The sequence below is a fragment of the Eleginops maclovinus genome, chromosome 3 (assembly GCF_036324505.1).
Source record: "Eleginops maclovinus isolate JMC-PN-2008 ecotype Puerto Natales chromosome 3, JC_Emac_rtc_rv5, whole genome shotgun sequence".
Lineage (NCBI taxonomy): Eukaryota > Metazoa > Chordata > Actinopteri > Perciformes > Eleginopidae > Eleginops > Eleginops maclovinus.
Window position 1 is genome coordinate 15,711,208 of NC_086351.1, and position 19,868 is coordinate 15,731,075.

The window sequence follows — 19,868 nt, forward strand, 5'->3', positions numbered from 1 at the left end:
CAGTGAGATTTAGTGTGATTGTAGTTATATTTAAATATTGCTCTGAATACTAGGATTTTTTATTGAATTGTTTTATCATCAGCTGCATTTAACACATTTGTAATTAAATCATTAAAAGTGATGGACTACAAACAGTACAATAGGCCCTTGATTTGAAGAAGATAATTGATTTTGTTTGGTCTGTTGTTTCTATATGCAGACAGACATGTTACATTTTCCGGTAAAGTTTATCTGTGTGTCTGATTCACTGGACATTCACAGAAAAAAACAGAAAGACAACAGCTACTGATATGTTAAAATATTTTTGACTTTTCGGCATTTAAAAACACCCATGAAAGCCTATAAGCACTTAATCACCAGTCTAAGCCGCCCTCAGGGGGATTTGTGTTTTTTGTTACTTTTTATAGTATTTGTTCAAAATTGATTTAATTTGTGTACAATATATGAACAACACTTATTGGATCCTTCTACAAACTATGGGACCAACCATTCCCCTTTCATCAGGGCTCAGATATCATATTCTTATTTCAAATGACCTCAACATTAAGCACGTAATAAATGACAACATCGTTTGACCTCTGACAATGCTGATCTGGGCGCTACTGCTATAATTTATACAAATTTAGCATGATGACCTGGTTATCTAAATTCAGCCCTGTCTCCTACAAGACGATGCTCCCTAAAAAAACAAACTGCATTGTCATTAACGTTTCGAGGGACATCTATTCTATCCTGGATTCCAGTTGCAGTTTTAGACATGTGGTTAATGTTATTAATAGAAAAAAAAGACTTGGTTATGTTTAGTAGTGTGGTTTGGCCTAAAAGAGTTTTTATTTAACATTATCTAGAGAATTGTTGTTGTAAGGGAACATTTATTTTGCTATATTACTGCTATATAACAACATCCCTAAATCCCAGCATGTTGTGGTTATGTATAGGCAGCTTCCTGGCCATGTATAATCTGATAAACTATATAAATGATGTTAAAAGCATTAACACATTATTGACTGCATTTTCAAGTGCATGCTGACACCACCCCCCTTAAGCCTGAGAGAGATACCAGAGAGAGGCTTTGGCAGAACAGTGCTGAGCGGTGTGATGTGTTATCAAAAGGCCTGTAGTGAAAATGATGTCACACCGTGTGTATGTGTGTGCATGTGTGTTTTGCCCTTGACTGTTGGCGCTCATGCTCGCTAATGGGTAGTGGCTGTGATAGCGTGTGTGTTTGTGTGAGAGAGAAAGGTAGATGATTGGACTAAAAGTTAAAGATTAGCAATGATGTGTGGACAAGAATACAGTCTGTTTTCTGAAAATGCTTTGACATCATACACACACCAGTTACCAAACTCTCAGTAGTTCACTCTAGTTTGGGAACATCGGGTTTTTCTCTCACAAGGTAGCTGTTATATGTCTGTGTGTGTGTGTGTGTGTGTGTGTGTGTGTGTGTGTGTGTGTGTGTGTGTGTGTGTGTGTGTGTGTGTGTGTGTGTGTGTGTGTGTGTGTGTGTGTGTGTGTGTGTGACATAGGAAGAGAGAGGGAGGGGAGGGTAGGTTTTGTGTCTCTTTGTGTGCCTGCCAGAATGTGATGTTTGATGTTTGTGTGTGTGTGCATGTATGAGAGTGACAGTGGGTGTATTTGTGTCAGCACAATCAACATGGAAGCAGGGGAGAAAGGAAGTGAAGGATATCTGAGCATATGTGCTGTATGTGTGTGTTGAAGTGTGCCTTTCCCATGTGGACATTTTTAATTTAAACACGATGCTTACTGTGTGTTACAGAGAAGTTAAAGGGGGTGAAAAGGCGTTCACACTGTTTAAGTGGCCCCCTTGTGGTTAACACTGTATAACAATTAATCCACTTGGCAAAGCCGGAATACAACACGCACTGCTGAAATTTTGTGTTACCTGCGGGGGGTCATTCATCACCTATCAAGCATCCTCTTGAGGGGATTCTCAATATCACATTGGTTTCTGTCTCAACTCTGGATTTTAACCAACTGTAAACTTAGAGTCAATTCTTTCTACTTTGTCTCCAGGTTATTCAGGACTGTGTTTTTTGGACCGTCGCACAAAAAAACTTGCACATACTTAATACTTTTGCTGAGTGAGTAACACAGAGGACTCAGACTGTGTGTGAAGTGCTAAGTGAGCAGAAGACTATACGACTGCCTTTCACAGCTATCGCCAACAGCATGTTGCCTTGGCAGGAGAACTGTCCTTTTTGCACAGCAAGTGGTATACTGATCAAATGTGTGTGTGTGTGTGTGTGTGTGTGTGTGTGTGTGTGTGTGTGTGTGTGTGTGTGTGTGTGTGTGTGTGTGTGTGTGTGTGTGTGTGTGTGTGTGTATATGAGGTATAACACTGCAGTTTCTAATAAGTATCTCAGTTGGTTCTAAACACAAAGTTCAGTCTGAGGCTCTGATAATGAAATAATTAGTGTGATGGTATTTTTGCATTTGTGTGTTTACACTGCTTTGTCTGTCTGTACGAACGCATTTGGGAACAAAGGTGTTGCACCCCGCCGATCACAACAAGTTAATGTAAAGAGTCTCAAGAGATAGTTCGTATTGAGTGTGATATCAGTCTGCCATTCAAACTCATCCATCAGATACCAAGAGAATGTCTTTGTACACATAAACCAAAACACACACATTTTACACACCTCAACACTTATCACCATTACTCAAATAGCATTTGGAGGTGAGCGAAGTCTTCTGACAGACCAGTGAACTCTAAAGTGGGTTTATCAACAAAGCAATTAGCGGCAGTGAGGAGGAGGAGGAGGAGGAGGAGGAGGAGGAGGAGGAGGAGGAGGAGGAGAGATGCACAGTTGAAAGTAGCAATAGGGGTCTTTTCTAGTTGAAAGTTTACCTGAGGGTGAGCTTAGGATCAAGGCCCAGCTGGCTGACTCTCAGCTGACTCAAGTCCAGAAAAAAGACAGATATACAACACATTGATTTCAAACTTGGGGGGGTTATAATCAAAGCCTTCAGAGAGGGAGAAGAGAGAGGTAAGGGGAGAAAGGGAGTGTCAGTGAGGTGATGAGTTGGAGGGACTTTTATCTCTGCCTTAATTTTTGTACCTCACCCTTGTCTCAGGTTTGATTTTTCCTGTCAGTCATCCTCATACCATACAGAAAATATGAATTTGTTAAATGTAACCTCAAATAAGAACACACTTTGAGTAATAAAACTGTTGTTTGCCCAAACATCTAAGAATGAACAATGTTTTTGTTTCATTCAATATGTTGAATGATCTCAGGGTCAGAGAGGTAAGACAATAAATAAATATGGCTTCCTGTAGCTGAATATGTGAGAGATGTTCAACTCTCACTGTGACTTACATTAACCACCTTTCCGCCTCATCACAATTTTGTAATACTATCCCAAGCTATTTTGATATGACCTGACAAGCCAGACTGTTCAATTAATTAAGCCCCAAAATTGCAATCACAGCCACATTTTCAAGGATGTCCTGAGGCTGCTTATATCATGGAAATGTTTTCACCACAGTCTTCTAAATTTGGAGGAGCAGGCTTAATTAGAGGGTGTGTTTGGTTGCATAGCTTGGGCTGCGCCACTGAGTCTTTATCCAACCTTAAAGCTCACCAGAGGGTCATCTTGGTGTCTCAGCAGAAATAAGTGCATATCAAGGGTTGATGCAGCTCACAGCCCTGAATGTTTTTTACTGCCACTCTTCATTTCATGCTTTGAACATTTGATAATGTGTTTAATGGGAGGCAACCTTGCCTCAAGGATTTTGAGACAAAAATAAAATCAATGCAAAAAAGAAAAGCTTCCTTCAAAATAAAACTGTGTTTAACAAGTATATCATTTTCAGATGTTCAACTAGTGAAGAAAGGTCAATATGACTAAAGTGATCGTTAACCACTGGCCGATTAATCCTGATGCCTCAGTTCAAAAAAGTTGATATGTCTCAAAAGGACATAAATGTCTTTGTCAAATGTTAACCCTTTAGGTACCAGTTTATTTACAAAATGTGGCTGCTTTTATTATGCTATCAAATTGTTATAATTAGCATCAATGAGCAACATTATTTTGATCCATTTTAATTGTTGTGTGTTGGAAACACAGACATCAGCATAATTGCAGCAAATATCTGTTTTCAAAATGGTGGAAAATAGTACAAGACAAAAAAAAAAGTATGGCTTTAGATTAAACGTCTGTTATAAAGACGTTATGCTGTAACAGCTAGATCACAAACTGTGGTTCTAATGGCTTTTAATGGCAACATTTTTTCCCTTGAGGTTCTGAGTGACTGTATTTTTCCACATAGTTTATTTTATGACTTATAAAACAAGTTGGGGTTGTATTTTTTTATTGGAACATATGCATTAACACTGCCAAAATTATCACTAAAACCATAATATTAAAAAAAAGAAAATTCAATTCTGAAACTGTACCTAAAAAGGCTCAAGGGGTAATGTCTGTTCTTCAAATGTATGAGATACCATAATAATTATGTCTGCATGCCTTATAGGCATCATTATGTGTCTCTTGGGATGTTACTTTCCACTTACAAAGTATCTGCATTGCCAAAAGCAAAGAGCCTGAAGTTGAGCCCATTAAATGGATCCAAGTTCTCCTCAGGCCTCTTCTCAGTCCAGCAGGGTTTTATGAGGGTATATTTCACTGACTCACTGGCACAGCTGAGCAGGGAAATCCTTCTCTTCACGGTCTAGTTGGGATGACTGATGCAAATATGCCGTTGCTGAGTCCAGACACTGACACCATCATCACACTGACCCAGTTAGAGAGAGAGAGAGAGAAAGAGAGACGGTGGCAGAGAGAGAGAGAGGTGGGAGAGCGAGGTTCCAAGTCATACGTTTATTTTTGTGACTGCACATGTTTTTAAATAGTTTCCAAAACCATTCAAGCTTTGAACCATGCATGGCAGCTCTTTGATGTTGGAAGGAAGAAGAGATACATTTCGGGATGTGTGTTTACTGAGTGATTTGACATTTTTTTGGACATTCAAGAAAGAAAGAGAGCAGCTTCAGATCATTTGTGATGTATGCTGTGCGTTTTATTGAGCAACTGCATATGGTTATTCCCTGCGCTGTACTTTCCTAGATGACACATACTGTAGCTGTTAGCTTTGCATGCACTTGTCTGCGCTTGTCTTCCTTTTGACATCAAAGAAACAGTTTGGTTTATTGGTATTTTTATTTTGCATAAGACTTGCATTGTTTTGAAGTGTTTGAACCATATGCATGAACATATGTTTAAAACTGAAAAATGATGTGTCATGTTGTTGAAACTGTCAATGATATACAGTACGTCCTTTATATATTCGCCTCCTGTGTTACTTACCATCAAAGTCATCCTTTTCAACATGTGCTGCTTTCATCGCAAAAATAGAAATATATTTCCAAGGTCCAAAATGTCATGTGACCCTCTCTCTCGCCTATACAGGGTAAGGACTCTACGGTTCTTGTTTGTATTTCATGTGAGCAGTCTTACTGCTCGTTAACCTTTCTTAATACGACGGCATGTATTAATAACACTCAGAGGGAAAGGGCAATCGATGTATGTGTGCATGTGTGTGTTCGTGTAATTGTTTGTCACAGGGAATGCTTATGCAACCATAAGTGGCAGGCTATAGAAGCTATATGGGTTTTTCAGTGAACTGGTGAGGGTGAATTGAATTGGGTTTTAATAATTAACCAGGACTGATGGTTTGAAGTTGTGATGTGGTTATGTGTCCTGTGCTAGAGGGGGAGTATGTTAATGATATGCAATCAAATGTATTGTGTATCATAATGTGTGCCCTTGCTTGTTACTTTACAGGCTACATTAGATCAAAAATACCCCTGCTCTGAGATTTAATACGAAGTGAACATACAAAACAGCCTTCTGAGCCGGTGGCCATTCATTACATTGATTTTTTAAACCTGAAATTCAGTTATGATATTAACAAGATTACCACACCTTCATTTGCAAAGAATCACCTTGGCCATGGATTTAATCGCTTCTATAGTGATGAATTATGTAATTGAATTCAGTTTGACCTTAGGGGTTACTATAATGAATGTAAATGTGTATATCTGACCTGAGTGACCAGGTTAAGGGGTTTAAATCGATAGCCTTATTGAGGTGTTGCATGCTGAGTCCAGGTTGACCTTTTTAGGGTGAAAATGTGTCTCTAAAAAACAGAACAAGACAAACTAATAGCCTTGTAAATGCTGAATTTATAAGGCTTTATATTAAGCAGACACAAGAAAAAAGAAGAGTACAAACTAATATATAAGATGATGAAACAAACCCTAGTCAATTTCTGCCTATGTACAGTACAATATGTACTGTATATGTGAATATGGTAATAACATTTATTTTTATTTTTTAAACTATCCTTTCGGAGCAACCATAAAACATTAAAACATAACTTCATAGAGTGAAAAAAAGTGTGCATGTCTGTATTTAAGCTGTTTATTTTCACATTGCCTAAGTGAATCTACTCAAAAAATGTTAAAAAACCTGAGCTTGTGAGGCCACCCCCTGGTGGGATGTCTTGCGAGTGAAGGGAGTCAAAACACACCTGTTTCCAGTCCTTGAATATCTAGTGAAGCATGACTTTCTGCACTTAAACCAGCGGAGATATAACAAAGAGCACAGGTAGTTAATTGATACAAAAATCCTGTCATGTAGTTTCAAAATTTCACAGTTTGACCAAATCAATAAATAATTCAAAGGAAATTCTTAAATATGGTGTGATTACCCCTATGTTTAGGGTAGATGGTCAACTCTTTACCATAAAACACATTTTAACAAAAAAACAAAACAATATATAATCATCCATCTTGCTCCAGTTTTATTGATTATCAGCCAAACCAGATAACAATATTAAACAGAGCCAGAGTTTTGGAGAGTAAACAAACAGTGTATTTGAGTGTCAGCCTGTGCATGGTTGCTTGGTGAATGTGAATGATTCACTCAGTCACAGCCTCAGTCTCGAGGCAAAAGTATCACCCAGAAACTCCCGGTTTCTCACAAGTTGAAATATACCCATTACCAGCCTGTTTGTTGTGCAGATCACTGACTCTGGCGTGTCAGAGCTTAGCAACATGCACGCAAAGTTCAGCTTTCATTTAATTGCAATCCGCCAAAGACCCAATTGTTGGTCCCAACCCATGGTTTAGGAAAACAGCCGCCACAACCCACTGCAGTTGAACATTTCATGTTTTCTCGGTGTGTGATTTCCAATCTGACTGAGGCCCGATAACGGCGACATTGCTGTTACTTATTCCCTCAGATCCCCTGCCTCCGTCTTTGCTAATCAGATTTCTCTGGTTGGGTTATTTATCATCGCCAGCTCTGACTGTGAGTGATGCTTGGCTAATGGGTTTAGCATTCAAATCTGCTGGCTTGATGCGACAGAATCCCAACAAGGGTTGTCATTCCTGTGGCGGCAGCAGATTCAGAGTGGCGTAAATAAGAGGGAAATGACATTGGTGAAATATTCATTCCTGGTGGAGTGGTTGTTTTTAAATTTGGTTAGATTTGTATTGATTTTAAAGGTGTTAAAATGAAAAGGAGGCAGAAGTGAGATAGAAAGAAAGAAGACTTTTTGTGCTTCAGATGTGATTAAATCTGACAAAGATGTCAATCCATGCATTTATATATCCATGTATCCTTCCATCCATTCATCCAAAAACCATACATTACTTTTCCTGCTCATTTATTTTAATAGGTGTCAGAACCAGAAGAATCATGACTCCCCAAATGGGAGTCAGGAAATGAATAAAACTCAACAAAGAAAACATTAAAACAGAAATGCTGTGGAAGTGTGGTGAACACATGCACACCAATGAGACTATGTGGTGTTGAATGACAGTTATGGGTATGACAATAATTATAAGCCATAAACCAACAGCTGTAGGAAACTCTGTCTTCAATCTTTTTTCACATCTGCACCTGCGCCATGCGGTAAGATCTTGTGGTATCTGGTCGTCAGACAGCTCCTAGTGCCTTATTGTTGTGTATAATCTGCAGTGATGACAGAACTGTAAATTACAAGACAGCTGTTCGTCAGCCTCCATCCATTTCATTCTTTGGTTCTATGATATGCGGTTGAGTGTTAGGTGTATCATTTTCTAATGTTTGATCTAAGACCGTAAATTAACTGAGAGCAGAGATAACGAGACAGTGTGCACGGATGTGTGTCTGTGTGTGTCAGACTCTTCAGTCTTCAATGCTCCGCCACCTGTTCAATGTAACCAGCTCCATATGTGTGGAGGAAAGGCTTTATGTGGCTCATGGGAAAACATTCTGACACCCTTAGCACCTCTTCGGTCATCAGAACCCCAGTTACAAATACTCCCATCACTTCTAACAAAGGTGGAAGGGTTTTTCGCAGGATTTAATGGTCATCTTCATTACCTAAGAATTTACAGAAACACATTCAATCAATGCATCTGTGCAAGCCCTTGCAGTGCAGAACCTGTTTAGGCAATACAACTATAATTTAATTTAAATACCTAAGAAAGTGACGTAACAAAAAAGTCAACGCAAGCTTCTTTTTTCACACTCCGAAACAACCTGCAAAACAGTGTCCTGCGGAAAAGTGCTATTTTTGGGGATTTTGGAGATACCCATTTCCTCTTACTGTGTCATTCTGGGGTGATCTGGCATTTCTTAAGAAAATTAAGTCCAATTATAACAATATTATGATTCAGTTTATCATTTACACATGTGCATTACAACTTACAGATGACCGTGTAACTGTATCTCATCGATATCTGGAACTGAAAAATACTGTTTTACTTTATGATCAAAACAACTTTCAAATTGTTTAACTCAACAGCTATACAATATGTTACATTCATTTCCAGATCTGTGTAGTAAATTGCAGTTAATGTGTTCTCTTTTTACACTTTGCAAAGTCATCCCACGGGCTGGACCCCCTGGCGGGCAGGCATTGGCCGGCGGGCTGTATGTTTGACACCCTGTACTAAATCCTCTGTGCTGGCTTTAACCTGGAACAAGCAATGTGTGAGAAGAATCCAAACAAGGTTATTGGCAGCCTCAGTGATACAGTGCCTCTAAATTTAAGACTGCTGATCAACCTCTTCGGCACCATCCCAGACAAGTCTTGACATGTCACTTGATCTTGTTCCAACACACACACACACACACACACACACACACACACACACACACACACACACACACACACACACACACACACACACACACACACACACACACACACACAGACACACACACACACACACACACACACACACACACACACGCACGCACGCACACACACACACACACACAGCACCAGTTACCAGTTGACCTGGATCTTACATTTTTGTTAAACTGGTGTTACTTGTATGTCACAGCACATCTGCATGACCTGACTAGAGGCTGAACAACCTGCTAATCAAGTGGATATGACAAGGTGTAAATAACTTTTGGAACACTGATAGTATCATAGCACATGTTTATGGTTGTGTGTGGTCTAGGCATGTCCCAGCTGATGTTATGATGATCTGTATTGACAAACCAACAGGATCTGCATGTCAAGTCCAGGTTAGAAAGTCAAAATCTGTTGACTGGCATTTTTATTCAAATGAAAAAATGATTTTAAAAATATTAACATAATGACATTTGACATTAAGCAGTCTTTTACTTGTTTTTAATATCCTCTTTCATACACTTTCTGTTGCTTTTTTAGCCTCTTTCACCAGCCACATTGTTGACTAACAGTGTCTGCTTTTGCTAGTTGTGATTATTTTTCTCTTTATTTCAACCATCAATCTTGCTTGAGTTGTTTGACTTCACTGGAAGTAAATTTCATTATGAATAAGATGTGATTCTTCTGAGCGTCCATGTTCTGTTTATGCTAATCAATGATGGTTATCGTATCACTCTGTTAAATAACCTCCATGCTATACCTTTCTGCATAATTTCTATGCATACTTCAAAGAAAAGCTTAAATGGCATTTAATTCTCCTGGTGTGTCTATATTGGGATCCTCCTTCAAATTGATAGGTTGACAAGTTCATGTATCATTTTGAGTTAGTGTCTGTCTGTATTTGTGCAAATGTGTGTGTCTACGTTGTGTCTCAGCATGACTTAAAGTCTCCTACTTAGCTTTGTAATTACCTTTTCCAGCTATGACTGTTAATTGGAGTACGAGAAAATCACTCCTGTATCCTCAAACACCTACACACAGTTGAACTGTCTTGCTGAGAGGGATCAAGACTTTTAAGTGTTTTTAATTAAGTTAAAGCTCTACAGTGACATTCATTTGAATTCATCTGTTATGACTTTCCATTTATTATTTGCTGAAACCAATCCTTTGTGCAGGTTGTAAGCCCCTGAGAAAGGGAAGTGACACCTTGACAAGCTGTTTGTGCAGTTGTTGACGAGATGTGCAAATACAATAAAAAGAAAGTAAGAAATCTCATTGTTCCTGCAGATGCGCAGGGTCTAACGGTAAATGTGTGCAATTAGGTTTTTAATTGAATGTAGAAAATACAAATTAATTCGAACTTTTACAGCTTTTTCATTGAGTGAATGCTAAGCAGCTTGTCAACATTTGGCATTCATAAACAGTTTAAATAAAAAAAAAAAGACTGACTCTTAAGCTATAAGGACTTAGCATTCACACATTTTTACGTCAGTTAAAAAGTCAACATTTCATTCAACCTAAGCTAAAATCTTTTTCACAACAACCCAAGTAGTTTTGTTGTCTAAACAAATTAGCTGGACATAGAAAAACACACCATAAAAATGACAAAATAACTTTTGGAAAGATGTTGCATGAATAATTCTATGAGGATGCCATAAATACTGTAATTATAAATAAATGCGTTTAAGAGGCTCCAATGGCTCACATGGGATAGAGCAGTTGCTAACTGCATCTTCCCATGTTACAATCCGCCCCATTTGTGATGTCCCCTTGATTTCTCTTCTGGTACTATTGTTACCTGTACACGCACACAGAGAAAGAAAGAGCTTGTACAACCATAGCCTTGGGTTTGCCTGAAAGTGTCAATGAATAAGGATGATAATTAGAGGTAGGTTAAATCAAACTGCCTTCTGTTTGTAGGACTGCCAAGACATCAACCCTGTCTTCCTGAAGATGCCACTTCACCTCATTGCAATATTTTTCCTCTTTGTCTAGATGACCTATACTTTTTTCTTATTGTCTCTCTCTCTGCTTCAATTCACTTCCATTTCTCACTCCCTTTGAATGTTTTCCTCTCTGATCTTATGCCTGTCTCAGTTAAGAGGAGCTCTTAAATAAAAAATAATACAGAAGTAAATTCATATGTGAAGTGATGATCACCTTCAATCTGTCAAATATGCCACATTGCTTAACTGAGACTTATTCATATCAAAATGTCAGCAGTTCTTACTTATATATACATTTTGACAGACTCAAGGATGAGTGTTCGACTTATTGTTACAGTGCAAACAGAGTGACAGAAACAAGGGGACGAAAAAGTGTGGGTGGATGCAACGAGGAATATAAAGTGACAAAAGTTATAAAACTCATATTTCTTTCAATTAGAATGTCAGAGAAAGTCACTTTAATACAATTTCTGACAGAACAAACTCATGTGCTTGAAAGAAGACAAAAGCAATAAATACAAGACAGAGTTGCAAAACAGACATTTATTTATAGGAATGGCCACAGATTATTACTTTAGACATGTGTTTAGGTTTGGTCAGCCAGTTCCTATGGTGAACCCACATGCTCTTTAATTTGAGTCTGTCTCTTTTGCTAGACTCTACCCAGCTTTGAAGTTTTGTGTGTGTGTGTGTGTGTGTGTGTGTGTGTGTGTGTGTGTGAGGGAGAGGAGATATACACAATGACAGAATGTGTGATTGTGGCCATGGTTGAGGCCATTCCTCATTTCTGTGTGTGTGTGTGTCTGTGTGTGTAATTTTGTGACAAGAAAGCCACAGATTAGTGCACATGAAATGTTATTCATATAAAGTAGCTCTAGCGTGACTATCCCCCTGCTACAGCACTCAACAGCCTATTGGAGAAACACAACAGAACAAATCTTGGTGAAAATAACATTCTGCAAATCTCTCCTGGGAGATTCTCTCTCCTACCTCTCTTCATTTCTGATTTGACTTTTTTTCAGAGGGGAGTACTTGCCGTAGGTGACAACAAAAGTTTTTTTAATTAACAGAAATGCACACATTGGTGCATGGTGTATGGTGATGATTGGTTAAAGTACAGAGTTCCAGAACAAAGTGAAGGTTGAAAATAAAAAACATGTCAAATTTAGATTTAGAATTTAGTTATCAAATCTGCCTACAAATATAAGAGATGGTTTTAAAAGTGGTACTGTCTGAAAATATAATTTGTCTGAATTCTAATCTGTTTAGTTATTCCTAGATATTTTTAAAAAAACTATATTTATCACAGGAGAAATGTTCTAAATAAAAAATGGGATAGTAAGCATGAGCAGTTGTAGACAAAGAAAAAATAGCAGACAAAGAGTAAAAAAAGGAGATCAAGAGAAAATCCTTACAGAAACAATATAAGGTACTTGTCCAATAAACAGCTGTATTTACAGAAACACTGTTTGCTTTGCCCCAGATATTTTAAAGCTTTAACTTAGAGGACAGTGGATTTTTCTATTTAAGATACATATTGCATAGAAAAACAAGTGAACTCTAACAAAGATTTGTGCCTGTGGTTGACTTAACCTCTCATAACGTGACATTAACACACAGAATCCCTTCGTAGATGTTTCTCCCCAGTAAATAATATCCCTTTCCAACCTGTTTTATGCTTTTTCAAGGGGCTCCAGTGTGGCCATCATTGAATATGCAAGTCAAGCTCTGCCCAGTGTGACATTACTTCATTTAATGTAGACCTCTACTGATGCAAATCTCTTTTGGTGTAAGGCCCACTGTGGCTCCTTCACCTGCTATCCCTAAATCCTGAGTGAGATGATGATCTTGGACAAATGGGGGGAAATTACAGTTCCAGCAGTACACTAGCAGCCATAACCAAGTGCTATAATTGGCTTCAAGGGGTTAATAATGACAAGTATCTGCTGCCACACAGTCCCCGCAAAAGCATTCACACTTGTATTTCAGGATCCACACAAATGTTTTTCAATGCACACACAAATGTGTTCCGTTTCACATACATGTAAATAAAAGTTTTTTAAAAAATTGGAAAAATGTTTACATATATTTTTGATCCACACATACGCTATTTGTTTTTCCGTTTCAAACCGCTGAACCTGCATACACCAACCGCTCTCTGTGCATGGATCGCTGTGCATTCGTGTGTGGGTTTTTTGAGACTCCCCTGACGGTCACCCGATTCGTACTAGTAATATTTTCCATCTATAGCCAATCAGATGTCTCCTCCCATGTAAGCAAATCACATGAGTGCACGCCCACGAGGGTATGATTTCTTGCGTTCATGACGTAGCGCTTCATATCTGCATTTTGCACAGCGATCCATGCACAGAGAGCGGTTGGCAGGGACGCTGGAAGTAGGGATGCTGAGGGTGCTGCAGCACCCCCTGGTGAACGACTATTGCAACACTGCAACACTGACGTAGTAAATTAATACTTTTTATTTTCAACTTTTTACTTTTTAAAATAAAAACATTAATTTTCTACTTTTACATAATCGTGAAATTTTTGTTTCCTGTGTCATTCAATTTTTTTTATGTTATGTTCACAAACATGGCTCGTGAGGTGGTTAGCTTTAGATACAGCTAATTTAAGTAGCCTATTGCAAGTTGTAGCATAATATTGAATCTAGCTCATTTTTTGCTCCATTGTGCTGCGTTTGGTGCAGGGACGCTGGAAGTAGGGGTGCTGAGGGTGCTGCAGCACCCCCTGGTGAAGGACTATTGCAATACTGCAACACTGACGTAGTAAATTAATAATTTTTATTTTCAACTTTTTACTTTTCAAAATAAAAACATACATTTTCTACTTTTACATAATCGTGATATTTTTGTTTCCTGTAGCATAATATTGAATCTAGCTCATTTTTTGCTCCGTTGCGCTGCGTTTGGTGTGACGTCATCGTCACCGGGTGACATCACTCTGCACCCCCAACTCTGAATGACTTCCAGCGTCACTGGCGGTTGGTGTATGCAGGTTTGGCGGTTTGAAACGGAAAACAAATATGCGTGGATCAAAAATATATGTAAAACTTTTTTTCTGTATTTGGATTGTATTTACTTGTATGTAAAACGCAACACATCTGTGTGTGCATTGAAAAACATTTGTGTGGATCCTGAAATACAAGTATGGATACTTCTGTGTGCATTTGTGTATTATGAGACTGATCTGACCCCATACAATAGCAGAGTTCCAAATGCTCATGTGCAACTCAGCTTTTTTGTGTGTGCAGGAAAACTTTTCTTTTAGATTTGGCAGCTAATTTTTACTTATTAAACAGGACTTTATCTCACTGTTTTCTTTATTGTTGGCAGATATTACCTGAAAGGGCAGGTTACATTGGAGAGATTAACTGCTGTGATTCCATTGCAGTGAGGAAAAATACAAAAAATCAGTCCTTGTTTTCAGTGCATCCAATTCCCTTCTGTTTCCTCTGTTTGTGTTTTCTTTATTCACTCTCTGTGTATATATTGCATCTTCTTTCTTCTCTCAGTGTCATAGTTTTCTTCCTTCCTCGTACTGTTTTGATGCTTCTATCCACTTGTCTCTTTCTTAGCTGGATATTGTTGCATTTCCTCACTTAGTTTTTTTCCTAGTTGTGTTCTGTTGTGATTTCTTCCCTCTGCAGTTGTGTCTGTGTAATCTCTGTGATCTTTCTGTGAGTTGTTTATAACTCCTAAATGTGCCACTTCTCTATACCCTGACTCATTTTCCCTGAGTAACAGTGCAGAGAGAAATGTATTCATTTTCTTCGTGCTCTGGCACACTTATGTTTTATTTCCCTCTAGATTTTTTTCTATGGCTGTTCAGCTTTGTCAGACGTTATATGGCGATGCGTGATAGGTAAAATGGTAAGCGGTTCCTTCTGTATTTTCCCTTTGGTCATGTTTTAGAGCTGGGGTTTCACTGTTTTTTTCCTAATTCGAGTTTTACTGCTACGCTGAAAGTGTTCTTGGATTTGAACTTTTACGTTCTGTATGGTGAATTGAATTATATATTTTATTAATGATTAAACGTAAGTGCCATAACAATGGCTCTTAGCTGCTCTAAAGGTGTAAAGAACAACGTTGCACTGCTCATTGCTCGAATTAAATTCTTATATTACATTGGTGCAATAACGCCAATAAAGGCCAAATCTGTGCAAGACATTTTCTTTTAATTGTTAACATTTAAATGTTATTTTTTTTCTCTCTCATCAAAGTCCTTGAACAGTATCTAAAAAAGTTGTGGTTGCTAAGTAACATGCAAGTGGTAATTTTGGGTTGGCATGATCACATTAAAATCAAGGCTAATGTGGTTATATCTGTGTGTTTGTACATTTCTAATCCTGCAGTCAGTCAAAAGTACTGACAACAAGCTGTTTTATAGCACTGATTATTCCACAGTGGTGTGCAACCCTTTAGGTGGCGGCTCGGTCTTGCTGAAATGAATGAAGTACAAGCGTAGGAACAATCCATTTGCAGTCCCATAATTGTGCGGATGAATATTAAAAGGATTTTTCAAATTCTGATTTCAGGAAAATGCGCTCTGCGGCTGTCCTTCATTGCTCATTGCATACAATAGGAACATCTTTAGTGAACAGGAATGAACCATAAGTCTAACACTATAGCCTTGTATTTGAAAAGAGAAGACAGCTGAAAGGATGGCCTCTGTAGTCCGCGTTTGATGCTTATGATGCCTTCGACTTTTTAACCCCAACTTCCATTGGATGAAGGAGCACCCCTCTCAGACTGTCTCCTCTTCCAATTCGCTCTCCTCTGTGTCTGTCACACACATATCACCCCCCACCCTCTTTCTACTCTCATTACCTCTCTCTCCCCCCCTCACACAATGTCTTTCTCTTTTCTCTCAGTGCCTACGGTCATTTTCAGTTGGTGATTGAACTGACTCTGTAGCTTGTGTGTGTCTGAAACAGGAGAAGTGAAAAAGAGAGCAAGATCCAGTGAAGAGGACACGGCAATACAGAGTAACAGGATGAGAGAGGGGAATGAGAGCCATAGGGAGAGAGATGCGAATTGTACATCTAGATATGGCCTTGATGTTGATACTACCCCACTGGCCCTCCATCCACCTGTTATCTTTTCCTTCCTCGCTGACTCTTTCCTGCCTCTCAGTCTCAGTTTCTCTATGAACTCTGCATTAAAATGACCGGAACCAATTAGTTCCTTACAATGCCATGCTCTACTTAGTACTGTTGCCTAATTATTTTTCGATGTGGCAAAAAGTCCTTCAGCGAAACAAAGTGAACTCTGAGCTTCATGAATATATATTTTTTTAAAGCCGTACTTTCTTTATCTCTTTCTCTGAATATATCAATCTTTCTCTCTATGCCACAGCTGTCTAGTATCACCCCTTCCTCTCCTTGTATTCTTCTCTACCACCATGTAATTTGAGAGAGAACACAGTGAAAAAATCCCCCGGTAGTCTGACCCAGCATTGAACCTTTGCTGGCTTTGACAGATCGCTGCAACATGAGCCTTTCATTTCATCTGCGAAAAAAGGGGTCTCTCTCTCCTACTTTTTTTTAATGCGTTGTGTCTTTCACCGCAAATGGAAAAAGATCAAGTTCTGTGCCATTAACGGTCGTGATATGTGTGCATTGTGTGTGTTTGTCCACTTTGGTGCCATTTGATGTATATGATGATTGTGTGTCTGTATGGGGCCCATGTGAAATAAGGTTAGCTATAACAGAGATAATGGGGTGCAGAAAGAGGATCCTTTTTCCCAGATGTGGCGAGAGGTGACACAGACAGTTATAAAGATTAATTTGGTCCCACTAACACCTCTCACTGAGAAAGTACATTTCACTTGCCATCTCATCCTGTTTTTTTTTTTACTTAAAGACGCAAATATAAAGAGAACCAAGACACTATTTTGATCAAATAAACTATAAAATATCGAAATAAAATTCTTCATGAAAAGTTGTTTTTAGAAATATGTTGAGAATACAACAGTAGTGAACGAGAGGTACAGTAAGCTGTTGTTTCAAGGTGGATGGAGGTTAGAACTGACCCTACACCACAGCCAAAACTTTTACCTTCCAGTTAACAGTTTATATAACATTAACTTGAATTAACTGGTTATCAAAAATGTGTTTAATCATAATTGTTATCACTTGGTATGAAATACGGCAAAAGGGCCAAATGAAGCATTTCCATTATTTGTGATGATAAGGCCTAATATAAATCCATGTCAGGCCTCTGTGAACATAACAGTCCTTTTGTTGTGGACACAATGAAAGGTTATGGTGATTGAGAGTGAAATTAAAGGTTATAAATGAAATTGAGTATTTCCTGCATGAGGGCATTTAGGAGATTGAGATTGTAATCACTACTGTTGTGACTGACAAAGAGCAAAATGGGTACGGGGTCTATTGTATAATCATAATGAAAAAGTACGGACTTGACATTGCAAAGGTTAGACTTATAGGAGAAGTGAAGGAAGGGAAGGAAGGGGGGTGTGGATTTAGATAGATGGATGGGATGAATAGAGGTGGAAGGGGATGAGATGATAGAGGGATGGAAAGGGGTTGGGGGGGGGGGGGGGGTGAGGGAGGGTAAGATTGGAGAAGGATTGACGTTAAGAGTGGGCTGGAAGCAAGAAAAAAACTGTCCAGGTTGGTTTGAGAGGTTTCAGAAAGGTCAGTCATTTGACACAGTTTGCTGCCTTTTGCCAACCTCAACTGACCGGACAAAATCCACGCAAGAACTACTGAGTGGTAAACACATATTTGTAGAAATTATGTTTTGCTGTGTTCATTACAGCAATAGTACGCTTTGTCAAGATTGGTTACACAATGTTACATGATGGTAAACTGTCTTGTACTGGAGGAAAATATGTGCTTGTATTATATTTGTAATGGTGCTGGTTTAAAAGCAGTGAACAGTGGTTCACATAAACACATTATGTGTCTTATAGGGAATAGTTCTCAGTGTTTGGGAAAATCAATTGCTATGACATTTTATAACTGTTTTTGGTCAGTCATTGTATCCAAGTATAACTTGATATTTCTTTTAAAATTATTTTAATTCAATTGGGCCCACCAACGACTCAGGTGATTCTCATTACTCTGTCTCTGACATTGTAGAGCTTCTTAGTGAAAGCAGTTTGAGTCAGTTGGTTGTTGGATTTTGTAGTGTTAGCAATTGAAAAGTGTTATGTTAACGATTCTGAACCCAAGAGCAGACAAGAGACGGTGTTGAATTGATGCAAGGGGGTTTATTGAGTGAGGTGGAGGAGCAGGTAGAGGACGCGGAAGCCGGGGGGAGGGTGAGGCAGGCGAGCTGGAGTGCGTGATCCGGATAACTGCAGGCAGAGGGAAACAGAGTTAGGTTGTGGTCAAAGGCAACAAGAGACGAGAGTTCGGTAGCGAGGTAACAAGGTAACAAGGTAACAAGGTAAACTGGAGCCGGGTACGTATCATTACCACTGTAGAGCGAAGTACGATCTGGCACCGACAGCAGGGAATCCAAGGGTTTATGAAGGGGAGTTGATTGGAGATGACGACCAGGTGAGCATGATTGCAGATGACGGCCAGGTGTGAAGTGAGACCGACAGGGGGAGTGGCAAACCCAGGAGGAGGAAAAACACAGCAGACTGCTGTGACCACAACAGTACCCTCCCCTCAATGGACGCCTCCAGGCGGCCTAGGCCTCTCTGGGTGAGCCCGATGAAAATCCCGGATGAGGGAGGGGTCGAGGATGAGGCCCCGCGAAACCCAGCTCCTTTCCTCTGGCCCATAACCCTCCCAATCCACGAGGTACTGATACCCCCTGCCCCGACGACGAATGTCCAGCAACTGCCGGACGGTGTAATCTGGGTGGTTGTCAGTCAAACGGGGAGGTGGGGGGGGAACGTCCGGGGGGGAGAGGGGACTGGTGGAGACTGGCTTTAAACGAGAGACATGGAAGGTGGGGTGGACGTGCATGGCTGGAGGCAGCTTGAGTGTGACCGCTGAGGGATTGATGACGGAAATAATAGGGAAAGGGCCAACAAAACGAGGGGTTAACTTCTTGGAGCCAGTTCGTAAGGGGAGATCCCTAGAGGACAACCACACCTGTTGACCCACCCGATAGGCAGGAGCGGGAGCCCGGTGGCGATCAGCAATGCGCCGGTTCTGCTCTGCGGAGCGCAGCAGAGCGGTGCGTGCGTCCCTCCACGTCCTGCGACAACGGCGGAGATGGTGCTGGACCGAGGGGACGGAGATGTAATCCTCCTGAGCAGGAAACAAGGGTGGCTGGTATCCCAGGGAGCATTCGAACGGGGACATGCCGGTGGCAGCACAGGACATGGAATTGTGGGCATACTCGATCCAAGAGAGATGGTCACTCCAAGCCGAGGGGTTGCGCGCAGCCACACAACGCAGCGCGGTTCAGAGGTCCTGATTGGCTCTCTCAGCCTGCCCATTAGTCTGCGGCTGGTACCCTGATGACAGGCTGACAGAGGCCCCCAGCGCTCGGCAGAAGGCCTTCCACACTTGGGAAACGAACTGGGGACCACGGTCGGAGACGAGGTCAGCGGGAATCCCGTGGAGGCGAACGACATGCTGCACAAGCAGCTGGGCAGTCTCTGTGGCAGTGGGGAGCTTAGGAAGCGCAATGAAGTGAACCGCCTTCGAAAATCTGTCCACAACGGTGAGTATTACAGTGTGGCCCTTAGAGGGGGGAAGACCAGTCACAAAATCCAGGCCAATGTGGGACCAGGGCCGACCAGGAACAGGGAGA

The 19,868-nt window shown here is 40.1% G+C and overlaps 1 protein-coding gene across 1 annotated transcript; it reads right to left on the reverse strand.

The window, feature by feature from the left end:
* Window positions 1-18,306: 18,306 nt before the first annotated feature.
* Window positions 18,307-19,519, reverse strand: LOC134862200 (uncharacterized). Its single transcript, XM_063879962.1, has 2 exons — window positions 18,572-19,519; window positions 18,307-18,450 (listed from the first exon to the last, which is right to left on the reverse strand). Exon 1 carries the CDS (start codon window positions 19,433-19,435, stop codon window positions 18,770-18,772), a length of 666 nt encoding a protein of 221 aa, XP_063736032.1. The 5' UTR covers window positions 19,436-19,519; the 3' UTR covers window positions 18,307-18,450; window positions 18,572-18,769.
* Window positions 19,520-19,868: the final 349 nt, after the last annotated feature.